The sequence below is a fragment of the Urocampus carinirostris genome, chromosome 13 (assembly GCF_059441175.1).
Source record: "Urocampus carinirostris isolate Australia breed hairy pipefish chromosome 13, RoL_Ucar_1.0, whole genome shotgun sequence".
Classification (NCBI taxonomy): domain Eukaryota; kingdom Metazoa; phylum Chordata; class Actinopteri; order Syngnathiformes; family Syngnathidae; genus Urocampus; species Urocampus carinirostris.
This window is the reverse complement of record NC_142361.1, coordinates 22,378,712-22,397,611: the sequence shown is the minus strand read 5'-3', so window position 1 is coordinate 22,397,611 and position 18,900 is coordinate 22,378,712. Positions and strand designations below refer to the sequence as shown.

The 18,900-nt window shown below is 38.6% G+C and overlaps 1 protein-coding gene across 9 annotated transcripts in view; it reads right to left on the bottom strand.

Annotated features, from left to right (window-relative positions):
- The window catches only part of tacc2 (transforming, acidic coiled-coil containing protein 2), a 72,092-nt gene continuing 53,192 nt past the window's right edge, over positions 1-18,900 (bottom strand). The window contains exons 6-22 of one of the 9 annotated variants that reach the window (XM_088352102.1): positions 17,601-18,846; positions 16,935-16,970; positions 15,448-15,505; positions 15,201-15,387; positions 14,029-14,078; positions 13,848-13,945; positions 12,264-12,417; positions 11,766-11,903; positions 10,603-10,695; positions 8,165-8,224; positions 6,114-6,236; positions 4,880-4,956; positions 3,786-3,829; positions 2,002-2,162; positions 1,831-1,937; positions 1,648-1,768; positions 1-690 (exon numbers count right to left, since the gene is read on the bottom strand). In XM_088352102.1, the coding sequence (XP_088208228.1) occupies positions 625-690; positions 1,648-1,768; positions 1,831-1,937; positions 2,002-2,162; positions 3,786-3,829; positions 4,880-4,956; positions 6,114-6,236; positions 8,165-8,224; positions 10,603-10,695; positions 11,766-11,903; positions 12,264-12,417; positions 13,848-13,945; positions 14,029-14,078; positions 15,201-15,387; positions 15,448-15,505; positions 16,935-16,970; positions 17,601-18,846 (2,819 nt within the window). In that variant the 3' untranslated portion in view covers positions 1-624. Of the gene's footprint in view, positions 691-1,647; positions 1,769-1,830; positions 1,938-2,001; positions 2,163-3,785; positions 3,830-4,879; positions 4,957-6,113; positions 6,240-8,164; positions 8,225-10,490; positions 10,696-11,765; positions 11,904-12,263; positions 12,418-13,847; positions 13,946-14,028; positions 14,079-15,200; positions 15,388-15,447; positions 15,506-16,934; positions 16,971-17,600; positions 18,850-18,900 lie in introns of those variants that run through there. The other 8 variants (XM_088352096.1, XM_088352094.1, XM_088352095.1 and 5 more) reach the window with 8 other exon arrangements.

The window sequence follows — 18,900 nt, the reverse complement described above, 5'->3', positions numbered from 1 at the left end:
TATTGCCATTTTCTTTATTGCACTTTGTAAGCAAATGCTGTGCAGAGCAAACATGTTGTGACACCACAAGCCACGCAAAACCGGGTCACATCTCCATTTTTATCAAAATAAAATCGTAAAAATAAATTCCCATGGTCTCCTCAAGACGACTATGAAATATCTACAAGCTTACGTGAAAGAAACACATCTGTACCGAAAGAAGTCAGACAAAATAATAATCCTCTTAATAAAACGTCTTTTCTATAATCAACACTTTCTACAATGTATACAAAACATTTTCTTTTCTGGCATGCGATGAGCTACAGAAATTACTCCTATATTGTTTTGAGGGATGAAATATTCCATGAAATCGACTGCAGCTCCTTAATTTTGTTTTTCTTTGAGTAAGCGTCCAAAAAAGTGGTTAAACAGTCTTCTTCCTCAGTGGCTGTCATGGCAACATAGACGACAAACAATATTTATAAAATAGAAATTAACAACATGGTACGGTTTGTCGTACTTTAAACTAGACCCCTGGCACGGTACGTTACAGTGTCACATCAAAAATATACAATATATTGTGTGCGTTTTTTATGAAGAAATTCAGTAGAAAATTGAAGCCAGCGTACAGTTAGGGTGTGTGTGCTAACATTTCCCCATCTTGGCAATTAGCTCGTCGCAAATCTTCGTTAGTTCTTCGATCTCTTTATTCTGGAAAAAGTAGTCAGAAGTTACAATACATAATCCTTGAAAATTTGCAATCAGATTGTGTAAATATATGAAAAATGTCACTATCGGACAATATTGAGCATCAAGGCCCTTCCCATTACTTCTCCTTTGTCTTGTTTATCCTCCTACCTCCCCCTTATTTGGTGAGGCCTATAAAATGATTCCTCTGGAAAATACCTGACTACTCTGCGCATCCCTTCTGAAAATAGCACACAAAAAGATGCACTATTGTTATTTCCTTAGAAATCCGATTTCTACCTGGCATGAGAAATCATTGACTTGATCAATTTCTTCAAATTTGTGACCAATAATTGTATTATTTTTAAAATAGACCTATAATTTATACGTAAATCCATCAGTGTCTTTTTAACCCTACTTAGAATTATAACCTGTTAATAGCATGATAGTAACATAGTAATAACAAGTTGATATTTTAGAAATGCATATCAAATAGGTAGTCTTTGGCGCTAATCAATGACACAATTACTTCTTGCTTAGCACTTTCAGCTGTGCCACTTGTGTCGTAACATACATGATAATTGTTATTTTCAATTTTTATTTTTTTAATAGCACTTAACTCAAAACAGTAATATAACTCTAAACAATAAAAAAATACTACCTACTCAAAATAAATTCGTATGCTGCCATACGAGTACTACCCTTAACTGTAATTTATTGCTACCCGCCTCCCACATGTCACTTCTGCCTGGTGAAGGGGGTGTGAATAGGAAGAAGCTAGGGCGCTTGCAATCTATTTTGGTGAAAGGAGGCTCACGTCTGACTTTTGCCCCTGCCGCTACGCTTTGCAAAGGAACAGGACTGTCCTTTTCTTGAACGCGTATAGCTAGAGTAAGGGGTAAAATGGAGGGAAAAGGAAAGTAATGGGATTGAGCTTTTATTTCCTCCCCCTTTTCTTGGAGAATACTCCAACTGACCAACCTTTTGTTCCAGTGTACGTTCCAAAGACTCCACTTTCATCTGCTCTTTCCTCAGACTGGCCTGGTGGGCCGCCTGCTCCTGCTTGGACTTGGCCCTCACCTGAGATATTTCCAAATTAGCCCTGGAATACAAAAAACAAACATTCAAAAAATGTTTGGGGATTTGTGAAAGCACAGGATTTACTTGTCTAGCTTCTCTTCGGCGTGAATCTTCAGAGCTTGATATCGCTGTTCCTCTTTTCTGACTCTGGACAGATACTCTTGGGCGCATTTCTTCAAAACGTCTTCATTCTGCAACAAAAAGTGGCCAGTCAAGCTTGTTTCACCTCAGAGATGCGTCATTCGCTTAAGTGACCTTGCGGAATCCTTCCAGAACGTCTTTCATCTTCTCGTAGCGTCGGAAGAGGTCAGCCAGGGATTTTTCCACTGAGTTGAGGTCTGCCAAAGCCTGGTCCTTTTCCAGGATCAGCTGTTGAATGGTATGGTGGGACAGAGACTTCTCTTTCTGGTCGTCTTCTATCAGACACACATAAACAAGAAGTAAATCTCGTGGAGGGACGTGAATCGGATTATATAAACACTAACAAACATTTGGAATACACATTGACATGGACATATGGGAACATCCTTTAACCATTTGCGCATAAATTCAAGCTCCAATAGCATATCATAAATATGCTGCAAGTAGATCGCATTAACGTCCATAGCCGTCTGTGGCATTGAATAAATCAAAGCCGATGACGTCTACGGCTGTCAACGGAGGTAAATGAGGCTATTTACATTGGTTCTGTGCCTATTGAAGTAAAGGTATACTGTTATTTTAATTCTGTTAAAAATATCAATTATTGTTACAGATTCAGATTTCTTTAAGTAATGTTGATTACTGTAATCCCTAATTTATTGGGGTTATTGGGGACCAGAACCACCCCCAAATTATGTGAAAATCTGTAAAGTAGCCCCCACACATTTTAACATGCCTCTGTCGCCCCCTCAGCAATTATCAACCGGGCATAATGGATTTCGGCCAGAACAGTGCTGCCCAGATACAGTAGAATGCTTCACTGTCCTAAACCGAAAAAAAGGCCTCCGTTCTCAGCAATAGACAACTGGGAATAATGAATAGCGAATACGTGGGTGCTGTTTATTTTAGGCGAAAAGAAAAGAGCTAACACGCATAAGAGAAATTTGTTTTCTCCGCCCCCGTTCTCAGTAATAGTCAACTGAGGATAATGTATCCCAACCAAAACAGTGTAGCTCATTTTAGGCGGGCAACAATTCCATTTTCAGCGTCCCAAGGTCATGAGATCGAACCTCCTGTGTGAAGTTTGCAAGTTCTCCCCGTGCTTGCGTGGGTTTCCTCCGGGCACTCCGGTTTCCTCCCACATTCCAAAAACATGCGTGTCAGGTTAATTGGTCGGTCCAAATTGTCCCGAGGTGTGAATGAGCGAGTGACTTGTCTGTCCCTTTGTGCCCTGCGATTGGCTGGCAACCAGTTCAGGGTGTCCCCTGCCCACTGCCTGAAGATAAGCCGTGCAGATAATGGATATATATCCATTACATCATGTATCCAATTATATCTACTGTACATTTATGAAAAGTATAGCATGGCAAAAGAAGTAATTCCATTGCTTATTCTGTAGTGCACCAAATTTTGTTTGTGTACAACGCATATTTAATACATGTTTTTAATCAAAAATTAGTTGCATTGTACACAAAGAAATACGGTATTTCACTTAATCTGATTTGTTCATCCAACATTGAAGTAAAACAAGTACAAAATGATAACGAAATGCAAACTGGCAAGCACGTGTGAGTTGGTGTGAAACATGCGGTGAGCAAACAGACGAAAACGGATGAGATGAAACCAGCGACCACGCAGAAACGTAAGCACAAATCTGCCGTACTCACCTGGCATGCCTGTCAAGATTATCAAATTGCAAGTGAAGCAGAACACAAACAAAAAAAGGGATCGTGTTAAATCAAACTGGGAGCTTCAGGCCAGTGAGGGGAGTTTTTTTAAGTGTATGGTCCCATTTTTTGAGTGTAGCAACAAAAAAAGAATAGTGTCAGGTTTGTGATTTAAAAAAAACATTCATATGCAAGACTTAGCTAACAAATATATCAATGACTCTCACTTACCGATCATCTGTGCAATAGTCTTCTCATATTCAGATACTATTCTCCTGTTAAGAAAAAAAGGACGTGTTTAGTACTTTAAGAATTATTTTTTAGCAACTAAATCAGAGATGAGTAAGCTTTTTGAGTCAAGAGCCACGTTGGGTTCAAAAAATTGTCAGAAAGACTCAGGCAGGAGGGAAAAAAATGGATTGATTTGATTTTTTTCGGGATCTGCCATACCTTGGCAGGGACCCAAAGGGACACTGGGGACAAGAAGAGTGGGGCCAAAACAACAACATCAGTTTTATTCGTAGTAGTTTTTAAACGTTTTTGTTTGGATTAAGAAGCCGGGTGGGCCGTATGCTGCCCACGGGCCGTACTTTGCCCACCACTAAAGAAAATCGTCAATCGATTCATTAAAGAGTTATTTAAAGGGCATCAAAATTAAATATGGAGGTGCTTTCATGTAAAGATAAGAGCTATATATAAAAGAGAGATGGATTCAGATACAAAGAAAGAGGGAGAGATACAGATAAAGATACACAGAGAGAAAGATACAGATAGCGATACAAATAGAAAGAGAGAGTGAGGGAGAGAGGGAGATGGAGGAAGAGATACAGATATATATATATAAGAGCGCGATAGCAATAGACAGAGAGAAAGAGATAAGTATAGAGATACAGAGAGAGGGAGGAAAATAGACAAAGAGAGATAGTAGACAGAAAGATAGATATAGAGACACAGAGAAAGTGATAGAGAGAGAGAGCGATAGAGGGCGAAAGAGAGAGGGAGAAAGAGCAGATGATAGAGAGAAAGAGAGAGGGATAGAGGGCGAGAAGAGCGTGAGAGTAATGGAGCGAGAGAGCTTCCAAACTATGTAGAATTTTGTGTTTGCATGACAGTGAATCTAGAAAAATATACACTATTCTCTTTTTGCATACTTTTTAAATCTACAGATTTTTACCTAAATGTGTTTTTGATGAGCTATAAAAAGCAGTAACCAATCCAGGTAGCCATTTCTTTGAATCAAAGTCACAAAAGCTAAAAACAAGAGTTCAAGTCAACTGTTGCAATGCTCCGCTTAGCAAAATATTTAAAAATGTGAATTTTTTTACCTCATCTCCTGCACCTCTTGACGGCTATCTTGGTATTTGCGCTGCCACTCCAGCGCCTCCCTCTCCTTTGTCACCATCTCAAAACAGAAAAACCCATTTCATTATGTCTGAAACATATCGAAGGAATCCAGCGATGATCACTAAAACCAAGTCACTCTCTGCTGCTCCCATCTATGATCTTTTTGTGCCAATGGGCTGCTATAAACTGACATAAGTTCTGTCATTGTACTTTAACAATGCACCCACAGCTTGGCTTCATTGCACAAAAGAGGGCTTTATAGGTGTTGGGTAATAATTGAGTTCAATACGAAATACAAAAAAGAAAGTAAATACTGTTTGTATATAGAGAGCAGAAAAATGAGCCAAATGTGGACTCATTTTGATGATACTGATTGCTCCAAAGCAGATAGAATTCCATCTTTGAGACGGCTGGTTTTTTGTTTTACTTATTTAGATTTACATTGTTTGTGTGCTTTTCATAGGATTGTAAACAGTTATGTTTTTGCATGTTTTCAATTATATATAGAACTGAAGAGTCAATATGTGTTTTTTATTGTTATGCATTTTCAGAGATTTGGTGTTGTTCGACTTTAAATAGGTTCAGTGAGTAAAAGGCAAAACTTGTTTTGTATTTTACACATTTCTTTTGTAGAGCCTTGAATGTTTTAATTTATATTTTTTATGTTTTGCAAAGATACCCTACAAAACTTATGAAATTACTTTGGTGCATAATGTCTAATTATTATTGATAATAAATCATTAAAAGACAAAAAAATCTGAGGAGCCGTTTGAGAGCTGAAGGAACCAGTAATTTTCAGTGAACTGAGCCAAATAGAGCTGGTTATCTAAATGGAGCGGTCCTCTTGGGTGTCACCAGTAGGGTCAGTGACGTTTTATATGAAAATGCCATAATGACAAGCCACCTGAGCAGGCATGCCTGTGTCATTTTCACACACTTTCTTATATTTTTTCTTAATTTATTGGGTGGTCTATAGTAACAGACTGCCAAGAAACATGGCAATTGCAACAATTTTAAGCATTTTCAAGCATTTCACACACATTTCAAGCATTTTCCTGACTTGGAAAAAAAACACACATAAAAATTAAACAATTTTTAAGGATTTCAAACAACCGTACGAACCCTGTGTAGAGTAGTGTCCCTTACTTAGACGCACAAGACAAGTGAGACTATGCTATATTTTCTGAAGTTTCTATGCTTATAACTGTTTGTCACCTCCTCTTTTGCGATCCCCAGCGAGTGTTCCAGATCTCTGGGCTGATCTCCATCGATGGCGCTCCGAGCGTACAGCGAGTTCTTGGAAAGCAAAGTCTCGGAGGCGGAAGTCGGCTCTCTGTGCTGCTTCCGGGTTTCGGTTGAAAACGGCGAAAGGAAAGGAAACATGACCAGGTCAATCCAAGAAAATGGAGAATTTCACAAAACACTTGCGGACAGGAAAGTTCTCTGCGAAACCGATATGCAAATGAGGCAGCCTTGCTATGTTCCTCAAGACTTGATCGGCTGCGGAATGAATTGGGACGGTCTTCATAGCCAAGTCTTTGGCTTGTTAAGGAGAGCTAGGGGATGGGCTTAAAGAGGCGGGGGCAGCAGACTACACAGCATGACAAAAGGATTAGTCTTATGTTATACAGCAGAGGTTGGCAACCTGCTCCTCGAGGGCAGCATGTCTTGAGAGGTTCCTCTTCTTCAATTCAGGTTTTTTCAATCACCAGGATCGTTAATAAGCTCCTGCCAGCTTGCTAACATTCTGATCATTTATATCACCTGAGTTGAAGAAGACAGGGTTCATACACCCTCTTCATGGCTAAATTCAAGCACTTTTTAAGCACTTCAAAGGTCAATTTTTCCAGTACCTCCAAAGGAAGAAATCCGGCGCTGATCACTTAACGTTTTGTTTTTGTTGGCTTAGATGACTAAAACAAAGTCACTATCTTGCTGCTAGCAGATACTTCGTGCTGCTCCTTTCTATGATCTTTTTATGTCAATGTGCTGCTATAAACTGACGTGAATTCAGCCAATGTTATTTAATACTTCACGTGCAGCTTGGTTATGTCACACTTGTTTACAAACACGGAAAGGGCTCTATGGGTGTTGGGTAATAAGTGAGTTCAGATAGTACTGTATTTATAAAAATCAGGAAAATGAGCCAAATTTGGATTCATTTTAATGATATTGATTGCTCCAAAGCAGATTGCTGATCTTTTGCTTTTTGTTTTACTTATTTTAATTGATATTTTTTGCGTGTTTGTTTTTAAGAGGATCTGTGTCTGAATTGGTAAAAATAGAATTGTAAATAGTTGTTTCTTTTCGTTTTATATTTTTTTTATAGCACTGAAGAGTTAATACTCTTAATTTATATTTTATCGTTTTGCATTTTTAGGGATTCTGTCTTGTTGTTCGACTTTACATCAGTTTAGTGCGTAAAAATCTAAAATTGTTTTGTATTTTACATTTTTGGGGTATTTTTTGTGAATATTTTAATTTACATTTCATGTGTTCTTCACGCATCCCATACAAAACATGAAATGACTTATTACTAAATAATTTGGTGCGTAATGTTTTATTATTATTAATAATATATTGTTAAAAAAACCCAAAAAATATGAAGAGCCGCTTGGGAGCCGAAAGAACTAGCTATTCTCGGTGAACCGAGCCAAAACAGCTGGAATTTTAGAGAGAGCCGTCCTCTTGGGTGTGACTAGTAGTGGGCGGTGATGCTTCACATGACAACGCTATCATAACAAGCCACCTTAGCAGGCGTGTCGCCATCATTTTCACGCACTTTTAAAAAAATATTTCTTCATTTATGGCATGGTTTATAGAGTCAGACTGCCAAGAAACATGGCAACAGCAAAAATTCCAAGCATCTACAAGCACTTCACCTAAAATTTTGAGAGAACAACATAAAAATTCAAGCAAGGATTTCAAGCTCCCGTACGAACTCTGAACACGAAGCTATATTTTGTGCAATCTGACCTAATTTTTAGGATTCTTACTTTTTCTTTTAAAATAAATTCAAGCAGTTTTTAAGTTATTTTAAACAAACCAAAATACATATAATATTTTGGAATATCTTTCTCTGTACTTAACAACCCCATTTTCGAGAGTCTTTGTTTTCTCTGTGGAAAACAACCCCATTTTGGAGTCTTTCTGTACAAATACAAACAAAATATATACAATAGTTGTGGGGTTGCTACAGCTACTACTACTACCACTGCAAAAATAGGTGTTACGAGGGCGGGTGACAAAGTAAATCTTCGTCTTACTTTGAGTAAGGGTGAACCGTTGATGTTCCACCGCCGTGTGCTGACTTTCTTTAGGCGGGACTGAAAAACGTGCGGGACAGAAATGTGGAGATTTACTCCGGTAACAAAGAATGTGGCTTTTTGTAAAATCGGATGTAAATGCTGCTGTACAAGGAAGAAGACTATTGAGAGGAAAAGGAGCAAGATTTTGGACGCTGAGGAAGTATTTGGCATTATTGATTAAAAACAAAACAAAAAAACAAAACAGAAACCGTACGACAGCAGTATTCAAAATGGCAGTTGTGTAAAAACAAGTAAAAACCAATACACGTAAAAAAAAAAAACCTTTATAAGCAAGCCAGGCTAAATCTTACTTGATTTTATTATTTTCTTTCTAAAAGCGTGAAATGTTTAGTTATGTCTGGTATAAACACATCTAATTTTAAAGGCCTTTTTGTGAGAGGGGATTTATTTACAGAGCATTTTTCCGATTTCATCAAATGTATCTTTTTGTTTGTAAAACAATCATGAAATTGGTATTCGACAAAAATAAACAAAAGTGTGAACCACATTGTATAGCACTTTGTAAAGCGATATATACCGGTAATGCAAATCATTTGACATGTAAAAGCATTAATTGATTATTTATGCCTTGTATGAGCACATCTCGTTCTAAAAGCTTTTTTTGTCTCTATTTAATTGCAGTTTACATGTTGTTGAAGTTATTACATTTTAAACATTTTCTCATTGTTTTGATGTTTTCTTTATTGAAATACAATTATGAATGAATGAATGAATTAATTAAACTTTATGTAGAACATGAGAAAATAAAACAAAAACAAAGTGAACGTAACATGTCCGAAAAGGAATAGGAAGAAGTATATGCTTATTTGATCCTACCCCACTTCCTTAATTATTTGTGTCTTATGATATGAGTGTTTAATAAAAATATTTAACAGATCATTTGATCTGTAAAAGCATTAATCGATTATTCATGTCTTTTCAGCACCCTAATTTTGAAGGCCTTTTAGGTAGTAACTACATTTTAAACAATATCTAAATGTATCAGTGGTAGCACAGCGGCGCAGTGGTTAGTGTGTGTGCGGCACAGTTCTGTGGTCATGAGATTGAACCTTCCTGTGTGGAGTTTGCAAGTTCTCCCTGTGCTTGCGTGGGATTTCCTCCGGGCACTCCGTTTTCCTCCCCCATTCCAAAAACCTGCATGTCAGGTTAATTGGCCCATCCGAATTGTCCCTAGGTATGAATGAGTGAGTGAGTTGTCCGTCTGTCTCTGTGTGCCCTGCGACTGGCTGGCAACCAGTTCAGGGTGTCGCCTGCCCACTGCCCGAAGATAGCTGGGATGGGCTCCAGCAACCCAGCGACCCTACTGAGGATAAGCGGTGCAGATAATGGATGGATGGATGTTGGTGTAAAAAGATTGGATATTGAAGATAGGTCGTTGCTGGGTCTTCCAACACGACAACGACCTGAAGCACACAGCTAGGAAAACCAAGGAGTGGCTCCGTAAGAAGCATATGAAGGTTCTAGCATGGCCCAGCCAGTCTCCAGACCTGAACCCAGTCCAAAATGTTTGGAGGGAGCTCAAAATCCGTGTTTCTCAGCGACAACCCAGAAACCTGACTGATTAAGAGAAGATGTGTGGACGGGTGGGCCAAGATACCTCCTGCAGTGTGTGCAAACTGGTGAAAGACTACAGGAAATGTGTTACCTCTGTAATAGCAAACAAAGGCTACTGTACCAAATATTAACATTCATTTTCTCAGGTGTTCAAATACTATATTTGGAGCTATATCACAAAAATAAATTGTTAAAAAAAATCATGCATTGTGATTTCAGGATTTTTCTTTTTAGTTTATCTCTCTCACAGTGGACATGCACCTACGATGAAAATTTCAGACCCCTCCATGATTTCTAGGTGTGAGAAATAGCAAAGTAGCAGGGTGTTCAAATACATATTTTCTTCACTGTAATAAGTTTTACATACTCATAATAACATTATTTGCATGTCTTTGATTTTGAACAAATGGAGTTTCCATAGATATTTTATATTCGATTAACGCAAAGGAATTCGAAGGGGGAAATGTGGATAATATCAATCAAATAATTTATAGCAACAAAAAACTTGATCACACAGCTTTTTTAAAACTGCTCTCGGTCACGTAGAAGCCAACAGAGCGACATGCAGGGATTTTCAACGACACGGCATCGTTCTGATTTAAGGGAGGGGGATGGAGGAGGGGTTTCAGCCTGGGAATGCTTGCTGCAAATTGAAAGCAACGTTAGATCCATGATAACGTAAACTGGTCACAAGGCCTTCAAAACGCTCACTGAAAACGGTGCGTTTAAGGGGAGGGACACTCATGCACCTATGAAGTCTGGCTGATGCATTTTTCAAGATGCATACTTGCAAAAAAAACACGAGTGCAGGTGCTGGCTACCTGGGGGGCTAGGGTGACGAGGGAAGGGCACTGAGAGATGTTTTTGGCTACTTGCAGGGCCTCTATCCGCAGGGCTGCAAGCAACAGCTCCTCCTGGGATGCATTTATTAAGGAAGGAGGGGCAGGGGGGTGGGGGGGGGGCATTTTTGTCCAATATAGAAAGGAAAGATGGGGGGGTTAAGGTGTTCAGGTGGTGGCCAAAGAATGAGAAGGAAAAGCATACACAATAATCGAATTGACCACACGGCACACTCGCTCCAATCGTTACATTTTAAAAACATTTGGGTCATAAATAAATAAACAATAATAAAAAAGTTGGTGGTGTGTATAAAAAAACAACCAGAAAATTGTTTACTTAAAATAATTGATTCATAAATTTAAAAAAAAAATGGCTGAAGTCATGGCTCGGTTTCTTTTGGGGTTAGTTTAAGCCCAAAGGATATTAGAGTGAAGAACCTAAAATGTATCTATGTCAAGTAGAACTGAGATAAAATTGTTATTTTATTTTTTTGGAGCCAATTAAAAAACGACATCAAATTATGGGGAAAAAATAAAACGAATATAATATAATTTCTTAAGAGGAGGTGGGTCATGTGTAAAAAACAACCAGAAAAATGTTTAATAATGAAATAAAAATGTATATTTTTAAAAACTGTATAAAAAAACACAAGAACTGTCTTTTTCTTTCCAAAAGAATAGCACCGTTTTCTTGATGTATTTACTTTTAGTTGCCTCCCTCCATTGTTTCAATTTATGTAGAAAAGTAAAATATAAAAAAGGTTGCATTAAAAAGTGTATAAAACAACATATACATTTTAAATGTGTTTTGCTTTTCCCGCCTTTTGCCTGGCATTGAAAAATTATGAAAAACTATTTTAAAAGCAATGATAATTTCTGTAACAAAAAATAACATAAAAATCACAAAAAAAGCTGAGCAAAAACTTAAAAAATAAAATATATTTCTCATGTGTAAAAATAAATAAATGAATTAGATTACATCAAAAATAAGTTGTTTCTTATAAAACCATCTAGCACATTGGATTCAATTGATCCAAGTCCTGGGTCATTCAGTGTTATTTTTGACCCAAGTGTTTTGAAAGTGAAACGAGAGGGTGGGATTTTTTTCGTAAAAACATATACAAGTCATCAGGTTCTTGACACACCTGCAGTTTTTGTGCGAAGGCATTTGGGTCGGTCTCAGCCAGGTCTGGTTCCAGGAACTGCGAGGTTTTGCCACACTCGGACAATCTTTCTAACAGGGACATGGTCAGGCCTGAAGAAGGGACCTCTTGGGTACTGGGCTATAGCAGGTGACCAAGGGGGTCAGGGAAAGGGGAAGAAGTGCTACTGAGGACTTTGAAGGCATTCTATCTTTTATTTTCCTTATATTACAGATTAAACATTTGGTCCTTCGAGCCAGAAATAACAATTATCTTTTTTTTCTTTCGAAGTTTTTCTTTCGAAGTAGAACAATTGATGCTTTTTATTCTTACAAATTGAACACAGATGCTGATTGCTTTCAGCCTAACTATTTAAAATTGAAGGTCGTGACACACATAAAAGGCAGAATGAAAATGAATTTTAAAAACTGTGAATTGACAATTTTTTTAACAAACACAAAAACCTCGTCGTAGTTTTTTGTTTGTTTTGTATTTAGTTACCTGCTCATCCCGCTCCGTGCTTTGGGTCCGGCTGAGCACTTCACTCTCTCTTTTTCTGCCCTTTTCTCCAGCGGAACCTTCGGGACCTGGTCTGGTACTTAGGACCGGCGACTTCATGCTGGCTGTTATCTGAGCCTCCATTTCCTCAAAACTCCTTCAGGTCCGAGAAGCCAAAATATTGAAAGAGCCAATAAGAATTTTTTAAAAAAGATTTGTATATTTTGTTTCTTTAATATGTCTGGGGCCACAAATAAAATTAAAACCTCATTTTTAAGTTGAAAGAAAAAAGGATTTATACATGCAATTTCTTCACAAGCTTTCCTACCACCACAGTTCTTCTCCCTACTTCCTCATTCCCTAGCCCATCCAGTCGTGTCACTCCTCACATTCTACGCAAACATCTTATTTCAAAGACATTACACCTCTTGTGCTTATGTACTCTCAAAACTCACTGAGCGATACACCACTTTTGGTACCACCACACCTTCATACAATCCTCGCTTTGCATCCATTCGCAGATCTAAACATTTGAACAATCCGATAGCATACCCATTGCCTTGCACCCTTCACCCACCCTCTTCTTCACATCCTCTTCCAGACCATCCTCTGCTGCCACTTACGAATCTGAATATTTAAAAACCATCTACTTTCTGCAACTTTACACCATTAAACAAAATCTCTAATCCTCACCACCTCTCGAACACCTCATTACCTCACTCTTGTCTGACCTTAGGCTTCCTTCTCTGACTCTTTCAAACTCCGCTCAAAACTGCTGCAGAGTCAGCCACCAAAGCAGTGTCATCTGCAAACAACAGCTGACTTACATGAATACCACCCTCCCACACTGCTCTTACAAGCACCTCATGCACCACTCTATCCATATACAAATTGAAAAGCCGAGGTGACATGACACACCCTTGCCTCAAACCTACACTTACCGGAAACCACTCGCTCACTTAAATCCCCACTCTTTCAAAAGCCCTACTATCCTTATATAAAAAATAAAAATAAAACATTTAAAAAAAAAATCCAAAACAAGAATTTTAAATAAAAAATCTAAATACTTTAAAAAGTAAAAAAAATACAAATTAAAAAAATCATCCAAAATAAAATAAATAGTTTTTATTAAAGTAAGACAAAACTTCCTTTTCCTTACTGTTATTTTCATTTCCTAACACAAAACTTGTGTTATTATCGCATCAATCAATATAGTTGTTTACATTTATTCATACTGAATTAACCAAAAGGGTTGAACAAACATCAACTATATGTGCATAAAAACTTTTTTTAACATTTTATTATTATTAGTATTTCATTCTAAGGTTCAAAACCCATCTGAACGTGACACTTTAGCACTGGTGCTAAGCTGGAAGAAAACAAAATATTTTTTTTATGTTTGAATAATCATGAAATTAACTTTGTCATGTTGTGGGTATAGTTTACAATCAACCCCAAATGACGCGTCCATTCAGACAGTGTGAAGGACACAAATTTTATTCCAAGCTTGCTATGAACGAATGGTGCATTCAGGGAAGTCCGAAACGTATAAACTGAATGACAAACAGACAAAATCAAGAGTTGTACCCTGTGCATGGAGAGTTTGGCTCAGATCCTTTCGTATCATTTGTCATGGTGTTCGAGTCCAACTTTAGATATAACGACGGCTTCTTCACAGACGGCGGCTAAAAGAAAAAGTTGATGGATTATTTCGGATTTTGCTTTGTAATTAGCGACTGAAATTGGAGACAAAAAAGGAGACACTCACAGGTGATGAAGAACAGAGTTTCTCCATGTACTCAATTTCATAGTCTTGTTCTAAGAGGTAAAATAAACACTGATTTAGAATATGCGATTGGCTGGTCTATACTGTCAGTCACCACCAAAACAAACTGCAAAGCAAGGCGGCAGGTAGTAGCTTTGGCGGCTCGTTACATCGAAAAGAAATTCATTAGATAAATCGGATTTGGAGAAGAGTCCGAAGAGCGCAAAGAAATGGTAATCACCAACAGGTGCTTTGCAGATTATTATCGGGTCAGAGAAGTGACTGAGCCTGGGTCGGGAGAAAAAGCAATAGCGGTGCTGCACGTCCAGCCTAGTGCTAACTGCTACGTAACAACTCTCACGAGGCACCCATGCCGAGCCTTTATCTCACCAACGCCAGATCCATTACCCATGAAACGAATGACCTGGAGATACAACTCATGGGAAACTGCTCCATTTGTGACTCTTTAAATCATCACAAAGACTTGGCTTAATCCGAGGATTCCCTATGCTAATGTGTAATCGCTTTCTGACACTGAAAGGAGAAGCCCTCCAATTTTGTTGTACTTTTGTAGAATAACAATTAAGACAATTTGTTCAACTGTGATTCTGTGTTTTTTTGTAGATCTATAGTTGTTACTGAAAGAAAGAAAGAAAGAAAGAGGCAGAGAAAGGAAAACAGGAGAAAGATAAAGAAAGAAATACAAAGTGAGAGAGAGAGAGAAAGGAAGATGAAGAAATACAGAGAAGGAAGAAAAAGAGAAAGGGAGAAAGGAGGGAAGAGAGGGAAAAGAAAGTGAGAAAGTAATAAGGAAGGGAGAAAAAATAAATACATAGAAGGTGAAATAGGGGAGAAAAAGAGAGAGTGTGAAAGATGGAAGGGAAAGAAAGAGAGAGATGGAGAGAAAAGAGTGAAAGAGAGAGAAAGAGAGAGAGGCATGGAGAAAGGGAGATAGAACTGAAGACAAAGAAGGAGAGAGAGAAAGAGAGTGACAAAGAGAGTGGGAGAAAGAAAAACAGATAGAGAGAAAAAATACAGCTACAGTTACTTTGGGGGTGGTGCCTGGCTTTATTCTCTCAGCCTCGTCTCGCGTTCCGGATTTAATCTGCCGTTGAGCCCGAACGAACCCGCGGGCCGCATGTTTCACACCCACGGATTAAAGTCTCGCTCCTCACCTGACGCTTTCCCGCCGCTCTCCGTGACAAACGATGTCCGATGGGACGCTTGAGGGAAATCACAGTTGGTATTGGTATCGGTATCGTCCGGTAAGCCTGCCCACATGTGATTGGTGGAGGATGCTAGCTTCTCCTCGTCGGTAGCGTGGCCGTCCTGTGGAGGAAGGGGGGCGGGATCAACGGCGTCCTGGTACCAAAACACCAAAGTCAGACACAAGCAATCGAGCCAACGATATGCCGATCGTACCTGAGAGTCGTCCGACATCTGCGATCTCTTCGGGGATCGCTTCACTCGGAAGGTGTTACTGCAGGAGACCATCGGCAATTTAGAATCACAAATGTTTTCATTTCTGCCATTAAATTGTTAGCCAATGTAGTATTATATTTGTTATATCGTAGACACAAAGTTAGTTTAGTTTAGGCTAAGTTAGTATGGAAGACCAGAACTGCCAACGTTAAATATAAATACATGAACAAATAAGGGACATTTCAGAAATTCAATACAGATAATTAAAGAAAAGATATACAAATAAATACATTTTAAAAGAAAAACAGGAATAAAATATCCATTCTGAAATGAAGTTCTAGCTAATCTAATAAAAAACAACTTATATAAATATATAAATGTAAACATAAAAATGGATATGCAATATACGTTTAAAAAATAATATATATCACATGTCAAAATAAATAACAGGAAATCAAATCAATTAAATTGAAACATTAATCAGTAAAACTAAACACTATGCTGTTACATTTATGTTTTTAAATTTCGTATCGTTTTTATTTTCACTTTTATGAATTAATTCATTTTGGATTTGGGCAGTTTTGCCCGCCTGAAAACGTACATTTTAAAAAAGTAGTCTTAGATAAAATAGTAAAACGAGAAATAGGACTTGGCTTGGAGGGGGATGGACGCCACCAGCCTGTACTTGCCTAAGACACACCTCAGGAAATGATGCCCCTATGACCCGTGTGGTTAAGGGATACTTAAAATTAGCAAAAGAAAATATTAAAGGAAAAAAAGCATTTTTTGAGGAGTACACAAAATATACCAAATCAATAAAATATAATTTTACCTCTCGTTTTGCTTATAACGTGTGTATTTTATGTTGTTAAAAATGTTTTATTAAAATAAACTATATTACCTTATCCAGCACGGGACAGATTCACCTTTATAATAATCTTCTTTTCCTTGGATTAGGAAAAAAATATTTAAAATAAGCAAATTAAAATCTACTAGCTGCTAGATAGGGTAATTAGATAGATAGATAGATAGATAGATAGATAGATAGATAGATAGATAGATAGATACTTTGTTCATCCCCGAAGGGAAATTCACATTTCCAGCAGCATCCCTGAGCTGAGAACAAACAATCGAGAACAATCGAAAATAACACGGGAGCTGCTGGAGTGGCTGCCATTTGTGACGGCGCCGGAAGAAACGATTCAATTATCCTTATTGTAAGTATAACTTTCTTATTTGACTAGAAAAATAAATGTTAAAATAAGAGGAAATATCCTCAACATTTGCATTTTTTCTGCCAATGGGATAAGAACTTCAAAGTAATTTTACAAAATTAAACCATTGGTCTGTTTTAGTGCTTAGATGGCGGATAAGATAATAAACCTAAACACACACCAAAAACAAACGATAATTAATAAAAAGGTGACGTCTCGATTATAAGGGGAAACGGTCAGTGAAATTTAGTGGATAGTTGTCCCTTTACTTACAAGAAACAACATAGAGATGTGGCATCTTTGGACTTCCTGTGACATGAAAATACAGTACAACACATAGAGTGGATATAAAAAGTCTACATACCCCTGGTTTTTATATGAAACGAATCATTTTTAAAAGAAAATCCTATAAACTAGATTTAAACGATTCACTATTTTTCATTGCAATATTATTGAAGAAGGAAATTGCGCTTACAACTAAGGCTCGTCTCCACCTTGTAAATATTTTTTCCTATCTCATCTTTCTCTTTTCAGTCTTTGTTTGGTGTTGATCTTGTTTATCCTGTGTACTAAATTGTCAATAAATAATATCCTATCCTATTCGAACCACTTGACCCAAAGAAACCATTATTCATTGCAGTTTCTTGAAAAAGAAGTAATGGGGAGACAGATAGGCTGAGAAAGGGTAGATTATCCTTACAGAGGGTGATCAACACAGCCCAGAAAATCATGGGCGGCTCTCTGCCAAGTCTGAGGGACATTTTTTTGGGGTCCCTCTCATCTCGAGCACAACCTTTGACCTGCTGCCCTTTGGAGACGCTACATGTCCCTTGAAACAAGGACTTACAGGCTCAGAGACAGTATCTTCCCCAGAGTCATCACAACCCTAAACAAGCGCACAAAACTACACGATATGGAGTGCGAATAGAAACAACTCACGATTTGATGGGAGTTTTCTTCTTTTTGACGAGCTTGTTCTGATTTCGATCCTCCAGCTCCTCCACGTTGTCATTTTCCATGTCCTCATTGGACGACAACTCGAAGGATGCAGACGCTTTTGGAGGCGAGTCGGTCATTTTGTTGGAGGATTTAAACGGGTCGACGGCGGTGTCGTCGAAATCGAAGCTGTAACCGGGACCGGACGCTTTTGGAGAGTTGGCAACGGCTGTTTTGCTCAAAAAAGGGTTGAAATTTGGATCATCCCATTTGTTGGGCTCAAAATCATAGAAATCTCTGGAGAGGGTTTTTTCTTCTTGGTTTCCATTGTGTTCTGCTGGGGTTTCATTGTCCAGCTGCTCAGGTTTCTTCAACCCTGACTTTGGTTTCCTGAGGGGCATCTTAGTCCCAGGCTTTTTCCCAAGTTTCTTAGGTGGGGGAAGAGCTTTCTGCTCACTGTTCTCTTCTGAGTAGTCAAACTCCAGCCTTACGGACTCCCGTTTGGGGAGGATGGGTTGCTCTTCGGGATTGGGAACTGCTGGCGACTCAGCAGGAATTGAATATGGAGGTTGCTTCACAGAAGTCTTTGGGAGACTATCTGGTGGGGTAACACATGAGGGAGATTTACAAGTTAGGACAGGAGAGTTGGCAATTTTACTCCCTCCGGTTTTGAACGGGTCTATGGTCTCGAAGTTCTCTGGATCCCATTTGTAGGAGACGGTTGGAGGAATAGGTATGTTTTCTTGGAAAGGAGGACTTGAAGAAGGGAGATGATTCTCCTGCCTTTCTTCTGATCTGGTCGGAGTCTTTTCTTCCGGTACCGGAGGTGGAGTGTCCACACGGGTTTTTGTAGTCTTTCGAAGTGTTTCGGAGGGACTTTCGTGGGTTCCTCTCTTCACAATCTCCGGGGTGCTACAAGTAGAACTCGGCTTCTCCGGGTTGGAGTTCTGCCTCAGGACCGGTTTCTTTTTCACAACTCCGGGGCGGACTTTCCTGGGTTTGCGGAGAGTCCCTGGATTGCTTTCCGTGAAAGATTCGGAATGCGGGCGAAAGTTTTGGGTCAAGGGTCCATCAAAGCCAGAAGAATCAAGTTCTCCACCTTGAAGGCTGAGGGACCGGGTCAATGGTTGACTTGAGCCAAAACGTTCAAGGTTGTAGGTGCCGCTTGCGGCGATCGGTCGGTCTTCGTCAAAAGTGACGGCGGGTGGCTCAATCGAGTCCTTCGGTAGAGCTTTCACTGAAGGTTCTTCTCCTAAGGAATACAAATAAAAGAACCGGAAGATTTATTTTTCTATTGTTCAAT